Genomic DNA, 13,858 nt, shown 5'->3' on the forward strand with positions numbered 1-13,858 from the left:
GGCCAGTCCAAACCCCATTGCAATATTTTGGCTGTTGAGCAGTGATTCAGTTTCAGATCATGCTTTTCCACACAGCTTTAGATTGTCCATGTAAAGAAGGTGGAATAGCAAAGCTTCTGATGTTTCTAAATAACCATTTCATATTATAAATCGACATTCTGTTAGACTCTGTTCTGTAATTTCTGGTTCTGGATAGTGTTCTCTCCAGAACTGATACTGTATTTTCCGGCGTATAAGATGACTTTTTAACACATGAAAATCTTCTCAAAAGTCGGGGGTTGTCTTATACGCCAGGTGTCGTTCTCCTGTAACCAGGCAGACCAGCCCGAAAGGCTCTGACGAGCCTTAAATGGCTCTGGCGATCCAAGCTCTGACGATCCCAGCTTTGCCTGCTAATCAGGCAACGCAGCTGGGATCGCCAGAGCCATGTAAAAAGAAAAAAGTTTTCCCCCTCCAGCTTGCTTACCTTAGCTGCTAGTCGCAACGCTTGCCTTGCTTCGCTTGCCTGAATCCATTCCATCAGCAAGCCACTCCCTACCTGCAATCAAGCAGGCAGGGAGTTGTGGACTTCAACTCCCAGAATTCCTCAGCCAGCAAAACAAAGCTGGCTGAGGAATTCTAGGAGTTGAAGTCTACAAGTCTTAAAGTTGCCAAGGTTGGAAACCCCTGTTCTATTGGGTAAGTTTTTTTCCCCTTTGGGAGCTTTAAAAAAAATAATTAATTGGGGTTTTTTTTAGTTCTTTTTTAGACCTAGCCATTTAAAGTTTAGGACGTTTTAAATTTAGTTTTCATATAAAAATAAAAATAAAATAAAATAAAATAATATTTGTGCAGCTTTCTGAGATTTAGTGTGTTTCGGTAGTGTTTCACTCTAACTACACAAACACACAAAATCTCACAAAGCTGTATGTGGAATTTTGTGTGTGTAAAGTGTGAAAGTTGTTTTTGGGGGCTTTTTGGGGTTGTGTGAGGTTCCTGCTTGTTGCAGGGGCTATTTTGAGTCTAGCACAGCTGCTTTTACATTGTGGGTGAGCCAGTTATGTTGTGTTGTGTGTGTGTAAAGTGTGAAAGTTGTTTTTTTGGGCTTTTTGTGGTTGTGTGAGGTTCCTGCTTGTTGCAGGGGCCATTTTGGGTCTAGCACAGCTGCTTTTACATTGTGGGTGAGCCAGTTGATGTTTTTTAATTTTTATTTGGTGTGCGTTGGAAGAGGGGTAGTTTTATACGGAGAGTATAGCCCCAACCCTATATTTTAACAGGAAAAGTCGGGGGTCGTCTTATACGCCGGAAAATCCGGTACATTCTTTTCACATAAGCTCTCTTCATTGGACTTGATTTGTAATGTTAAATCATTATTTTTTTCATTTTCAATCTACATATATTTGCAGCAAGGAAGCAATTTATGGTTGATCATTATTACTATTGAAGGGCAGAAGGAGAGAGGAAGAATTAAATGGAGGGCTATTGAGAAATCAAACAAAACTAATGTATACGGTACTTTGTTATAAATTCTCCAGAGGGCAGTGTTGCACTGTGAGATTTGTTTATTAAACCCAATGTTGGGGCACCTTAAAGAGAAGCTGTTATTATTATAATTACTGACATATTATTACAGCATAAGCTTTCATGGATCAGAGTCATAATGTGGAGAGAAGTAGAAACTCATGATGTTAGAGAGAGACTGAGTACAGGTAGTCAAAGAATGGTCAGAATTCAAGGCTTTTTGATTTCATGACACATGTCTGGAAATAAATACAGATTGGTAGAAAAACTTCAAAAAGTCCATCGTTGTTTGCAACTGGATCCACAATTTTTAAGTTTGCAGTGGGGTACCCTTTCAGTCACTGCCCTCTATTGGAAATATCAAAAAGGAAATATATATATGAAGATTGTATATGAATATAAGATGCCTATGTCTTATTCTCAATTTGCACACAGCAAACAGTAACACGTGATCGAAGCCCTGCTATAAAAAAGGATGGGGGTACCATACTGATTTTTCATGCCTCCCCAGCATCCTTGTTTTCTCTTCTTATATTGTTCCCTCGCTCACCTTAAGATGCAGCAAGCTATGTCATGATGTCTTAAAAGACATGGCAATGCTATAAAGCAGCCCATAGATGGCATAGCATCTACAGTTCCAGGTAATGTTGCTTTTCAACAGAGGTGCGGTATTTGTTTGTGGCTGATTAGATCTGCTGGAAAAGAATTGTACTCCCGGAACTTCTAAACCACAAAAGCATTTGACTTAAAAAGGGGGTGGGCGGGGGGGGGGGATTGTGAAAAGAAGATGCTGAAGATAGCTCCCCAAAATGGGAATGTATTGATTGTAATCATATGTGTAGCCATTTTCTAAAGTCTCATTTTGCATTCCTTTAGCTTTCTGGTTATCATTATAAATATTTAGATTTGGTAATTAAATTACGGAAGAGGAGAAAGTCCAGCCCACATTTCAAACTTGGCCAACCCTTGTTGACAAAGGGATATCCTGGTCTATATAAAACTATAAAACTATACTGTTTTTTTCAGCTGGCCTCATTTGAAATGCTCTTATTTCCAAGATTTCTCTGCATGGACCCCCAGTGATGTGTTTTACATCTTCTATCTCAGCATTATTTTAATCCGATATTATTTCCATGATGGACAATTCCCCAAAAACTCTAAAGGTGAGTTCTTGTTCTGTTCTGTCAAATATCGACTGCTTTGAAGTTGATACAAGAGGAGATACTTTGTGTTTTTCAAAGACTTTGCAGTCTAGGTTATAACAATGACTTGAAAGATAATGCTGAAGAATAAATTTGTTGTTTGGGGAAACATGTTATTGTACAACAAAATGCATACAATTATTAAAATGTGTGCTGGTGTGCAATCTTTCTTTTTAATGGGTTTGAAAATTCACTGCTGATAATTACGGTAAGTATTGTTTTGAAAGAAGTTGAATATAACTGAAAGATGGATTTAGAAATGAAGAACGAAGCATGCTTTATTTTCTCTTGTTTCCTTTGGGCTTCAGTCATAAGGAAAGTTGACTGGAATCATGATGGGTAGCAACAAAGTAAGCACACATTAATCATAAGGACACTATTTGGCTTATGAATATCCTAATAATCCTTTGGCATAAGCTTTTTCAACATTGTAACCATGTGCAAAGAACAGAACCTACTCCTGATTTTTTTTGTGAAAAATAAGACAGCAATGAAAGTTTTGTGTGTGTGTGTGTGTTGATTTACCAGCCCATCTGGAGTGAAAAATAAAAGTACAAATAGCCAACCCTCACTATTTTCAAGCATTAATGTACATAGTATCATAACAAATCAATGCCACAGTAGTAAATCTGATTTTTGATTCACATTAAAATGGGTCATTTCATCTTTTAATGTTCATAACAGTTGATACTATTGTACCAAAGGTCCAATTTATTTCAAAGGACTACTTCTTTGTCAGAGGATTGAAAGAACAAATGAAGTGCCCTGTACTATAATACATGAAAGCAGTCTCAAGTACACATAAAACATATCTCCAGGAACAACACATATAAGCACACCCTAAAAGAATGGGGGGTGGGAGGGAAACAGCACGCTCATGCCAATTTTTCTTATTTCCCACCAAATTGATTGATGTGTTTCCTTTTCTTGTTGCTCAAATGTTCTCAACACAAAATTTAGATCAGACTTTCCTCACTTGCTTCTGAGGTTTTGGTTTAATTTTAGAAGCCTTCAAATGAACTCTTCAAAGTTGAAAAGTCTGTTTTTATTCTGTGAGGTCCTTGGTGCTCTCTGAACTTGGTTGCTTTTTTCTTTCTTTTTGGCAGACGTTTCATTACCTAACTAGGAGATATGATGACATCCCTGATGATGTTACCTAGTTTGGTAATGGAACATCTGCAGGAAAACATCCAAGATCAGAGAGCCCCGAGGACCCCACAGTTCAACCCTGAGCTACAAATATTATGTTTTTATTCTACTGCATATGCTCTCTACATGGGGCTCCCCTTGAGGAGCTCCCGGAGGCTCCAACTGGTGCAGAGTGCAGCCGCGCGGGTGGTTATGGGAGCGACATGGCGTTCCCATGTAACACCTCTCCTGCGCGAGCTGCATGGCTCCTGGTGGTCTTCCGTGTGCGCTTCAAGGTCTTGGTTACCATCTTTAGAGCGCTCCATGGCTTAGGACCTGGTTATCTACGGGACCGCCTGCTGCCACCAGTAGCTTCCCACTGGCCAGTACGCTCTCATAGAGAGGGGCTCCTCCGGGTGCCGTCGGCCAAACAATGTCAACTGGCGGCCCCCAGGGGGAGAGCCTTCTCTGTGGCTGGGGGGAGCTCTGGAATGAGCTCCCCCCAGAGATACGGAGGATCCCGGATCTACACACCTTCCGCCGCGCTCTTAAAACCTTTTTATTCCATCAGGCTGGCTCAGCCTAATTTTTCCCTTTTTCCCTTTTAAAATGCAAATTTTTTATTTGTTTTTAATTTATTGGGATGTTTTTAAATCTGTCTTCGGCCAAATTGTTTAATTCAGTTTTATTCTGTTTTAAATTTTGTATTTATGTGTTTTTATCTTGTGGCTGTTCACCGCCCTGAGTCCTTCGGGAGTAGGGTGGTATACAAATGAAATAAACTAAACTAAACTAAACTAAACTTTATTCTATTTTTAGAAGATGAAATAAAAATCAGAGTTGTCATCATTTCCTAAAATTGTTTTGGCTGAGTTGATTTTCCTTTTGATGAACAGGAGGAAGTGAATGATGGAAGGGAACTGGGAGATAATATTCTAAAGGAAAATAAATCTCCTGGAAAGATTATTTATTTTGCAAATGGTGAAACAATGGAGGAATGCAGTTTAGAAGAAGATGGTGTTGAGGAGGACAATCAGAAGCCATTACTTGACGCTGTGAGTTTACGATGGCTATTATTATTATTATTATTATTATTATTATTAGTAGTAGTAGTAGTAGTAGTATCATCATCATCATCTTCTTCTTCATCTATTTGTATGACTGCTGGTACATTAGGGCAATCTATAGATCCTCCTCTTTTTTTACCACTGAAAATCAACAGCAATACAATTGCTGATCATGTCAGCAGCAATCACCTGGAAGATAAGCTTTTCCTGCAATCTGAGGTTTGTTACTTCCTTTGAAGAAGTTAGTTTTATATGCATTCTATAGAAGGGAAAGAAAGAAAATGTTGTGGCCTGTAGGCCGTCAGCCCCTCCAGCAGCCAAATCAGATGAGCAAATCAGGGCAACCTGAGGGGGAAGAGGGAATGGAGCTGTCAGAGAGAGAGAGAGAGACAGAGGGGGGAGCCTGGGCCATCTGTTAGCCCTCAGATGGAGAGTCAACAGCCCCCAGGTCTGGAGGTGGCTAATGAGGAAGAGGAGGAACAGCTGGGTCCAGTGCCTGACACATGGATGCGCAGAAGACAGAGGAGAGGAGAGCAGTGGAAATCAGTGGGCCGATCCTTGGGACAGAAGAGCCACCACTACTAGCGAAGCCCCACCCTAGCTCTGGGAATAAAAGGCAGAGGGTAGAGATGAATAGATATGGCAGACAACTATTCATCTCCCTGCCGGACAGACTTGTTAGCCTGCGGTGAGAGAGAAACTTTTTGCCAGGGCTGCTGGCGATCCTAATAAAGGAATCATTGGTTTAACTTCAGAGGGTTTGTCGTGTTCAGGGAGCTGGGTCAGAACAGAAAAGAAAGGAGCAGATCAACCGCAGTGACACAAATGCTAAGACTTTTTAATGAAGTGAGATGAATTTCAAAAACATTTTAGAATAAGATTTTTGACCTTTCAGCTATCATTTCTAAGTACCTTACTAGATGATAAATGATGTGTGTGTTTTCAAATATGTGAAAAAAACCTGTATACGAAATATATATTGTTTGCAAAAATCTTTGTCTTCCTGCTGGATTTCTTGGCTGCTGATAAAGGTAATATATTTTACTCATGTAATATTAAATATTAATTCTTAGCCTTGATTGGTTTTTTTGGCCCTGCTTGTCTTCTATTAGAAGCTCTGCTATTCGATAGCCGTTCTATTTCATGGGCACAAGGAGGTTACCGTTTATTCATGAAAAAGGACAAAAAGGGAAGATAAGATTGAGAAATACTTTTGGTGGGGGGTGGGTGGGAAGAGAATTGCCCTATTACCAGAGGTGGGTTTCAGCAGGTTCTGACCAGTTCTGGAGAACCGGTAGTGGAAATTTTGAGTGGTTTGGAGAACCAGTAGTAAAAATTCTGACTGGCCCCGCCCCCATCTATTCTCTGCCTCCCAAGTCCCAGCTGATCGGGAGGAAATGGTGATTTTGCAGTAACCTTCCCCTGGAGTGGGGTGGGAATGGAGATTTTACAGTATCCTTCCCCTGCCATGCCCACCAAGCCATGCCACACCCACCAAGCCACACCCACAGAACCGGTAGTAAAAAAATTTGAAACCCACCACTGCCTATTACTATTACATTTTGTTTGGGATTTTTTTTTTCAGGAAAATGATGCTTTTCTTTATATAATGTAAAAGTGAAATTTCAGCAAAAGTGAGCACTTGATTGCAGTTTTGATACAGCAATAACCTCCTCTTTCTCTTTTTGCAACTGAAGCCTATGATCTTGCTCCAAAATGCATCCTCATGGTATGATTGCTTTGTAGCAGCTGCAGATGAGTCTCTGTATTGTTACCAACAGACCTCTGGCTTTATTCATAGGCCAATCTCTCTTGGGGTAATTATCTACGAAGCTGGGCACTTCAAATTGTAGCCACAGCATTTTTTGGTAAGTATACAGGGTGGGGGGTGGGTTAAGTGTAAGTGATAGGCTGGTGAGGTAAGAATGTTTAGTACATCATCATCAATTCCTGAGAAAACCTATATGTTCTTATACCTTTACAAAGAAATTAATAATGGATTGTGCCCCAGCCACAGAATTTATTTTCTTCTTCCAACAACCAGAAAATAAATTGCATGTGATAAGGAAACATTTGTAGACTAATACTGGCCACTATCTACTAATAGATGTTCTGATTGTACTCATACTCCACATATATACTTGCATATCTGCACACACACACAAATCTATGACTTGTTCAAATTACTTTTTTTCCCCCCAATATCCTTACAGCTTGTGACTTTCTTGGTGGGAAATTTGCCACATTCCTTGGACTCAATGAAGCTAAATACCAGTATGCAGTGGATGAATACTACAGGACACAAAATAAGGTAAATATAACAAATGCAATGTAAGGGCCTCAAGCAAGTGGCCCGTTTTCAGCCTCCCTGGCTTCCAGCAGCACTCTGCTGGCCAAAAACGGGCCACGCAGCACTTGGACATGCCCCCCCCCCCCGGCCGCAGCCTGTTTTCAGCCTCCATGGCCTCCTGCAGCACTCTGACTGCCAAAAACGGCCGAAAAATTCATGGCATTTGTAAAAGAAAAAAAGGAAGCAAGTTTCTCTGGACATCATCATATTCTTGCTTAGTTTGGGGACCATCTATGTTTAAATGAGCTAGAGGTAGATTTTGTTCTTTAAAAATTATCTAGAGCTCTTACTATATTAATGAAGCAGAATATCCTCAGCTGGAGGAATGAGGGGTTTTGCCCTAAATTGCTAATATAGAGGTGTTTCATTTTAAAAATAGATTATTTGCTAGAATTCTTGTTATCCTATCTTCTGTGTAATAAATGTCAGAGCTGTTGTATTCTCATTCTTGGATTAACTATTTCCCATCCAGATTTCAAAGAAAAAAGCATGATATCAATAAAACTTTGTGAATATATGCTTCCTGTTGTCCTTAAACTACTTATCAGTCATTGAGTTCAAAGCTGAGCTTAAATCCTAGGATTGTAAGAGAGTCACTGCAGATTTTAAAAGCTTCATACAGTATTTATGCCCCCCCCCAAATGGTGACTATAGGCATCAATATGCTTGCAGACATTTTCCTTTATAACTGGGAAGCCCCTTACTCCAACTGAATTTTTATTTGTTTTTTATAATTGTTTGGAAATTCCAGATATGTCCTTGTCCCTGAAAAGATTGGAAAAGAGGAAGAAAGTAAAAAAAAAAGGTTTATCTTTAAAAATGCATTCAAACATTTATTCCTTTAAGAAATCATTACTAATCAGGTATTTTGCAAATTACTGCATAATTATGATTCATGGTCCAGGTTGTTGATCCTTATAAACTACTGCACCTATGTAACAACTTCTGACAACTTTTGTTTTAATAACTTTCAAAGAGTTCAGAGCAAAGTTACTGGTCAGCTTGTAATGTTGAGAAACCTGTTTGCTCTGTAAAGTTGGTATTTTGTTGGAGGCTGGGATATTTAAAATCTGATCATGTGATAGAGTAGCTAGAAGCATATGCCCCAAATGCAATTAGCTTATTAGACCATGAAATTTATGAAGAGTAAAGTAAAACCTGGGTGACATAAAGTTTTTTTAAAAAACAGTGTCCTTTCAATATCATAATACGAAACTTTGGCTATGTTAACAGTAAAACTCAGAAGTATTTGTACAATCAGGCAATAACAATGTCCTTATTCCACAGATGATAGATAAGGGGAGAAACCATCCTACTGTACCAAGTTGGGTCACATGACATTGATTGTGCTACTTTTTAAAAATCAGAGTATTATATTAATCCTAGTATTATAATAGAAGATCGTTATACAAATACACACACACATCATAAGATCAACTTGTCTTTAGAGTAGCCATGGTCTATGTTCCAAAAATGTAGTAGATGGGATCAGAAAAAAAATAATCATATAATTAAGATGACTTTTGAAAAATATACTTTTGATGGAGATCCCTTATACAGACATACCAAAAAAATTGCGTGTTTCTATAATGCTCATACAGTGATATTTATCCAACTTTACATGCTTTTGATTTATGCATGGATAACTAGATCAATTCATAGCCTAATTAATGTGGAAAGGACTTGAACTTAGCGGAATGAGGTAGACTATGCACTCACAAAAGTATCAGCACCGAGATTTCTCTCTGCTGCTTCAAAATGAAATCTCAGTGGTGATACTTTTTTGAGTGCATAGTCCTCCTCATTCTACTACGTTCAAGTCCTTTCCACATTAATTACGCTATGGATTGATCTAGTTATCTGTGCATGAATCAAAAGCATGTAATGTTTCATTTTAAATCAGCATTCTCTAATAAAACATGTACCATAAAATCTACAAAGCATCCTAATAAAAAAAAAATATCTGAAAAGTAATGGGAAACCTGTGGTTATCAGTCATTCTTGCCTTTCTCCATCAGGACTTTCTACAATATATTTTGTTTTTACAATGCATAATGTATTATCTGGGCTATTTCAGAAAAATGAAAGTGATGAAGATTATGAGGAGATGCTAAAAATGAAGGAGACAACCACATCAAATGAAAAGTACCACCTTGAAATGAAGCAGCTAAGATATGGGTCTATTAATTGTAATGATATCCCCTTTCTTCCTCAGAAGGATACGGTTGCAAATGTAAATGAACTTGAAGAAGATGGGTTGCAAAATTTAAAATAAATCAAAATTATGGGAGATAAAATGTGCATGGTTTTGGGCTGGATCAAATTGTCTAATCTTCACGTACATGTATTGAGAGGTTGAATCAGTGGATTGTTGGACTCTTGGTGGATTGTTTGGTCTTTATATGGATTAAATGGACTGTTTTAGACCATATTATATATCAACATTACTGCTGTTATTATTTCTGGATTGTACTTGGTTAAATTTTGTTTTTGCTTGTAAACTCAGAGTCATGTCATGGACTGGGTAGAAATATAAATTGTTTATATAAATAATAAATAAACCAATCCTTTAGAAAAAAATCAAGAAGAAATATCACAAGAGACTTGCAGTAATGGTGAACCTTTTTTTCCTCGGGTGCCGAAAGTGTGCACATGAGATAACGTCCACGTGCATACCCACACCCATAATTCAATGCCCCCGTGCCCCGTCCCCCTGCTCATGCGCGCACAACCCCCCCGGACCCCGTTTTGGGCCTAGCAGGCCTCCCTGAAGCTTCGGGAGGCTGGAAATGGCCCGTTTCCTGACTCCCGGTAGGCCCGGTAGTGTTCTGCCCCAGTTATGGACCCCAAAGAACGCAGCACACACAAAGTCTGTACAAACCTTAGTTTACTAAATTAAATCTGTCTTTTTCAAACAAAGGGTGTTAATTAACTTTCTTAACAGCCTACAAGAATCCAAAGAAGAAATAATCGTAATCTTACTATGGTTGGCAGAAACCCAGAAGCAATTTACAGGAAACTGATAAGAGAACTAAGATCAAGACAAGAAGGAGAGTGAACGAAATTGTTTCCTGCAAATTGCCTCAGCCGTCGTCCTTCCTTAAATAGGCTAAGGGAGTGGCCAATTAGCCCCAAGCCTTACTCTCGAGGAGACCTCCTCCTGAGGAGCCACTCCAGTCTTTTGGCAGCTCTGCGTGCCCGTGCATTGAGAAGAGGCTTCTCCTCTTCTTCCTCTTCATTTATAGGAGCTTCTGGAGGTTCTGAAGGTCCTGGCTGAATCCCCGCCTCTGGCACCACATCATCTCCAGCCTCCTCATTGTCTGACTCGAGTACCATCTGCACAGGCTGCTCGCACAGCACACCAGCTCCTCGCTGTCGGAATCAGCTACTAGCTGCACAGGCTGCTGACGGGCCACAACAGGTAGGCCCGTTATAACTCATAACTGTCATAAGTCAAGGCACCTACATAATGGGGTCTTATTTTATGACTGTTTTCATGATGTTAGATGAATCATGCAGTCATAAATCCAAATCCATTCTCACAAAATGTTTCTGCCAGAAACTTGCAAAAAACTCAGAAATTGCTATCACATGACCATGGAATAATACAACCAGTTGTAGTACGTCTGAACTAGTTACTATGCAACCAAAATGCAGTCATGCGACCTTGGGGTGTGTGTGTGTGTGTGTGTGTGTGTGTGTGTGTGTGTTTGTGTTTGTGTGCGCACGCATGCGCAACATTTGATGATGGCCAGAAATATCTCATGGAGGAGTGATTTCTGATGCTCCCTAGCAGCTTCCCATAAGCAAAGTCAATGAGGAAACTGGCAGGAAGTTGGAAGTCACTTCCACTCCACTGCTGCGCCCAGTTAACTGGTGGCAAAGTCCAATAGGGGAATGCTGATTGGCTGCTTTGGAACAGAGGCTGAAATTTGAAATCTCTTAATGGCAGCAAGCAGCAAAGGAAGAATGAGAGAATCTCATATTCATGCTGGTGAGGCTGGCCAACACTGGTGATTGATCAGTGAGCTAAGCCCTCTTCCTTTCTGGAGGGAGGGGGCTCTCAATGACACACTGGGATGGGGAGAGGATGCAGTTTTCTTTGCAATCCACAGCTCCCTTTCCCAGTTTTGTCCTTTTTACATCTAAAGATTAGGGCAGCTGTTTTCAATCTGGTGACCTCTAGATCGGTTGGACTTTAATTTTTATTATACCCAGCTAAAACAGTCATGCTATCTTGGAATTACAGACTTAGTTGCCCAGTGTATCAATAAGACAACCAAGAATATAAATAAGAAAAGCATTCAAATAAACAGCATTACTGGATATTTGTGAAAAAAATTACTTTAATAAACACTGTCCATCAATTTTAATGCAATGATTATTTCTTTCACCTCAAGATGGCACTATATAATAAGGTCTAGCTGCTAGTGCACAATAATGATAAAAAGCAGTCAGGTACAGCTATACATAGAGGGGCAAATCTCTAAAACATAGCAATACTTTTGTTAGGATGATCTGAATAACTGGTAGAGTATGGTAAGCAGTGTTTTTCAAACTTGGCAACTTTAAGATTTTTAGACATCTTAAATGTAAAAGAACAGTACACTTCTATTTGTAATGGTCATCATTTTTAACTAAGAAGGCAGCTTCAGGAGGAATGTACATGGAACAATGAGGGAGGAAGTCCCCGCCCCAATCTAGACAGCCAGATCAAATGAGAGGAATAGTGGATATTCAAGACAGGGGAAAGTACTTCTTCATAGTACACAATTTGTGGAACTTGCTCTCCCACTCTATAGCAATGACCAAAGCTTGGATAATTTTAAAAGGAGATTGAATATTAATGGAGGATAAGACTGGTTACTGATCACTAGCTAGCAAGCATTGCCGTTATTACTTCATTATCAGAGATAGCAAGTCTCAATATCAGGTCAGTGTGAGTGAGAAAGCTGTTGTGAATGTGTGCTGCTGGTAGGCTTCCCTTTACCACCTGGTTGCTATGTTGGAAACACAACACTGTCAAAAATAGCCCTTGGGCTGATCTAGCACTACTTTCCTTACATTTTTCCTCTATGCACTGGGGAGTCAAAGAGGTGAAAAGCAATGAAAATAGACCAAATATATTTTAGAAGTTTCTAAACTGCCTAATAGTCAAATCTTAACAGCATATTTCATCCACCTCCTAGAATCTTTTGATAATAAAGTTCTGCTTTATATTAGCTCTGTGATGGCTTAAACCCCACCCCCAGCAAGTTAAAATAAAAGCTAATGTTACAGTTCTACTAGGATATCAACAGCTTGACAAATTTTAAAAATATATTAATAGTGTTCTCTGGAAGATGTTTTGTATAGTACAGTTCACTGTGCAGCGAAAGGTAGAGCGGCATATACTCATAAACTCAATAGTTTGTTGATGTCAGTTTCCAAGAGGACTTTGGAAACCAAAGACACACAAACCAATATTACTTTTATCAAATATTACTTTTATTAAAAGTTTATAGTAGCAGAATCTTGCATGTCTGAATGAGACTCCCCCCTCTTTCCACTATCTTCATGAGAATTAAGGAGGGCTATGTTTGAAATATTTCTCAAATTACAGGTACATGTTCTGCTCTGAGCTTAGATTTCTTCTATCTGGCCATTGTTTTGGTTGTAGTTCCTCCTCCTTTGTTCAAGGTAATTCTTTTTGCCCACTACAGCTATTTTATAATACAAACATTGCAAGAAACTCACTTTCCCCTATTGTATTTGCCATATTTATTGCTGAGGTGCTATTTGCACAAACTTACTTCTAAAACTCTTTCTGCTCCTAAATACTTCACTTTTTGTACTTTATTACCTGTTGAAATTGTATGATGTTGTTATTTCTCATAGGTTTTGCAGTAATTCTGATGATTCTGTTAGAAATTAGTCTTAATTTGTGTTCTAGATATTTGAACAATAATGCAACCAAAGTATGAGAAATGTAAATTTATCCATTGTTTACTTTACCTTTAAATGAATAAGTAAGGTCTTTTCTCTCAAACATGGTTTTTCTCCCATTATTTTTTATCAAATGAAGTCTTAACTCAAATTCTGCTCTGTAGGTTCACAATACATATGGAAAATCCATGTCTACCAGATGTTAGACTATAATTCCTACCATACTTGAACACAGGCCATTTCAATTGGAGGAAGAAAAGTCTTAACTACAAATGGTGACCAACCAATTCCTTGCTCCTGGACAACACAATTCTTTACATCCATATTATTAGTTTAGAATAATAAGCTGCTATTAAAAAATGAATATAGACGCAAATAATTTTCAGGGCTGTGTATACTTTGGTTAGGAAAACCTTGTGTGGGCAGATGACACTGCTACTCATTTCAATAATTTTTTTCAGACTTTCAGGCAAACCTGAAAAAAATGCTACTGCATTCGGGAATCCACTAAAGTAGAATCACTGCTTACTATATAAGGTACATCTGAAAAAAATGTTTACATAGAAAAGTCATATGATAAGGTAGTTAGATACTGTAACACAATTTGGTAAATATATTTTCTCTTTTTCTAGCAGAAAGATATACAATTCGCTTTCCCCACAGATATGGTTGGATTGCAAATGTCA

General features: G+C 38.8%; 1 protein-coding gene across 1 annotated transcript; it reads left to right on the forward strand.

Annotated features, from left to right (window-relative positions):
• The first annotated feature begins 2,633 nt into the window (after window positions 1–2,633).
• On the forward strand, window positions 2,634–9,522 carry FAM177B (family with sequence similarity 177 member B). The gene is made up of 5 exons (XM_070949288.1): window positions 2,634–2,663; window positions 4,727–4,885; window positions 6,699–6,765; window positions 7,111–7,208; window positions 9,325–9,522. Exons 1-5 carry the CDS (start codon window positions 2,634–2,636, stop codon window positions 9,520–9,522), a joined length of 552 nt encoding a protein of 183 aa, XP_070805389.1.
• The last annotated feature ends 4,336 nt before the right edge of the window (window positions 9,523–13,858 follow it).

Source organism: Pituophis catenifer, unplaced genomic scaffold, assembly GCF_029215685.1.
Source record: "Pituophis catenifer annectens isolate HBS135680 unplaced genomic scaffold, rPitCat1.0.hap2 SCAF_1, whole genome shotgun sequence".
In the NCBI taxonomy this organism is placed as follows: Eukaryota; Metazoa; Chordata; class Lepidosauria; order Squamata; family Colubridae; genus Pituophis; species Pituophis catenifer.